Below are 2,564 nucleotides of genomic sequence, written 5' to 3'. Positions count from 1 at the left end.
AAAATTACATTTTACAATGTATGCGCGCACATGTGTCGTGTTTGTCCTTCGCATATCTGTCTTTTGTTTCTTTCCTCCTTGGTCTCGCCTTTTAACTGCGGAAGCGAAACACAGCCTTCTCCTCCTCTCCCGCTAGGCTACCTGTCTAGTGTAGTTTCTGCCTCTCTCAGAATCCCCGAATGAACGAACGTCCGACAAACGAACGAATGCGTAACGCCGCGCCGCACCCCCTCTCGTGTTGGGCCGACGCATGCGCTGAACACACTCAGCCGTCGTACACTCACTGCGTGACCTAGATTCCCCCGCCGCCGCAACACATCAATACTCGTTTACTCACACAGCGCGTCAGCCGTCTAGTGTCTGGTGTTTGGAGGGGCGTGTGTGTTGTGTGTGTGTGTGTAGCCTGCAGTGTCTCTTTCTCTTTCCGAGGGAAGGACACATTATATCTCTTGAGAGTTGTTTCTTGCCCAGTGTCGACTTGGCCTAACATTCCAGCGTCCGGTGGGGATTCTGTGTTGTTGTATACAAATTTGTGGTTTTTGTTGGTGGTATTTTGTGTGGCCTTCACATTTTCTCTGACGTGTGCGAAGCAAGGAGGCGGCACGGGCACAGAGGAAAGGGACGTTTCTCATTGAGTGAGGTTGAACTTCAGCCTTTCATTGAAGGAGATTGTCACGAGAGTGGATCCCCTCTCCCTCTCTGTCCTGTCACACTCTCTGGATACGTTTGTCATCAGTGGGCAGTGAGTGTCGTCACCAAGCACGTGAGCACTCACCTCTAGTCTTACTCTAGATCTTTGACTTTGAGGGCCCAGAATTTGCTAGAACGGTTGTCTTGTAGCTCCGTTGAGGGCGTTCATTCGTCCTTTATAATAATTATAAAGACAGATTTAAAAGGAAACGAGTGACCCTTTATTAACGCAGTGGGTGCATCATCAGCGCATGCATACGCACAGTGGAGTGATAATCTTTGGATCTATTGGCCATTATTATTGAGCTATCATCGATAGAAAGGAAACTCGTGCAGACGTCATGGTGAGTCTTTTTTTTTCGAACTCTTAACAAAACAAAATCATTTCCGCATTGCACATTAATATAATCACATTCCATGCATGCCCTCCTGCATTTCAATTTCATAATGATTTGATGTTTTGGCAATTTATACTTTTAAAAGCAATTGATTTGCAAGGGTTTTAGAGTGGCCATACACGTGTGTTCGACAGCAAAAACTAGATGGCAGTTTACCCTCAAATTAAAATCAATGCTTCTGAGTGGGTGCATAATAAAAGTAAAAATTTTATTGGTCCTGAGCAAGTCTATCTCCACTAAGAACAATAATATATTTCAAAAACTATTAATTTTAATTTGCGACGGAAATGGAGTTGATATTCGTGTTCAACGCATCGATATTTTGTAGAAAATGGACAACTGGTTGATCAAGTTAAGTTTGTATGACGGGAGGGAAAGTAAAAATATACCATTCAAAGTTAGTCATCTTTCACAGCCGTTTTGATCTCTCTCTCTCTCCATGTGTGATGCGTGTGCGTGTGTGTCGAATTTAACAATTCGTGTCGCTTTCTTCCTCCCCCACCCACCCCGAACGCACGTCACACCCACACACTCACATGATACGCAAGCTTAGAAGTACACGCATACACACTGCTCTGACGGGCAGAGTTGCGCGTGTGTGTGTGTGTGTGTGTGTGTGTGTGTGTGTGTGTGTGTGTGTGTGTGTGTGTGTGTGTGTGTGTGTGTGGTGTGGTGTGCATGCATTGTGTATATGTCATGTGAGTGTGCGTGCCCGGGCACGCGTTCATTCGTGCTGTTTGGCGTTTTGGGGTGTGTGTGTGGGCCGTGGGGTGTGTGGGGGAAGCAAAAAAGCAACACGAATTGTTAAAACTTCTCCAGTAGCTCTGTCATTAGTTGCTTGCGGTACCTCTATTTAATTTGCAGAATCGCAGGCCTAAGCCAAAGCCTCCCACTTCCAACGTCAGGCCTGTGTTACATTGTACATATAGTAGTTGTATGCGTGTAGTGTATCCCACACTGACTGTGTGTGCATTTGGGTTCCCGACGTTGTTTTCAAACATGTTCTTTTACTCTTTGTTTCGTCCACGTCATGCTTGGTATCATTCACGATATCGATATCACATCCTGCTGTAGGCTTCTAAGCCTTTTTTGGTCTGTCTGTCTCGTTCTTTCTCTTTTTCCTGTCAATCAATCTCTCTCTCTCTCTCTCTCTCTCTCTCTCTCTCTCTCTCTCTCTCTCTTTCTCTCTCTCTCTCTCTCTCTCTCTCTGTCTGTCTGATGTCTGTCTGCCTCTCTCTTTCTCCTAAATCAATGCCCCCTCTCTCTCCTCTGTCTCTGTTTGTTCTCTCTCAGTCTCTCTCTCTTCCCCTTCCCTTTCTTTCTCTTTCTCTCTTGGATCTCTCTTTCCTCTCTGGCTGTCTACACCTTCTTCCCACCTACCTCCCCCCTCTCCCTTGCCTCTTTTGTGTATTCTCTCTCTCTCTCTCTCTCTCTCTCTCTCTCTCTCTCTTTCTCTCCCCCTCTCTCTCTCTCTCT

At 46.0% G+C, this 2,564-nt stretch overlaps 1 protein-coding gene across 1 annotated transcript in view; it reads left to right on the top strand.

Annotated features, from left to right (window-relative positions):
• The first annotated feature begins 264 nt into the window (after positions 1-264).
• LOC101862902 (broad substrate specificity ATP-binding cassette transporter ABCG2) overlaps positions 265-2,564 on the top strand; it is a 49,400-nt gene continuing 47,100 nt past the window's right edge. Inside the window, exon 1 of the mRNA XM_005109313.3 lies at positions 265-1,034. Within this exon, the coding sequence (XP_005109370.3) occupies positions 1,032-1,034 (3 nt within the window). The 5' untranslated portion in view covers positions 265-1,031. The remainder of the gene's footprint in view (positions 1,035-2,564) is intronic.

This window comes from Aplysia californica, unplaced genomic scaffold (assembly GCF_000002075.1).
Source record: "Aplysia californica isolate F4 #8 unplaced genomic scaffold, AplCal3.0 scaffold00764, whole genome shotgun sequence".
Classification (NCBI taxonomy): Eukaryota; Metazoa; Mollusca; class Gastropoda; order Aplysiida; family Aplysiidae; genus Aplysia; species Aplysia californica.
Note: the sequence above shows the minus strand (reverse complement) of the source record. Positions and strands in the feature narration are given on the sequence as shown.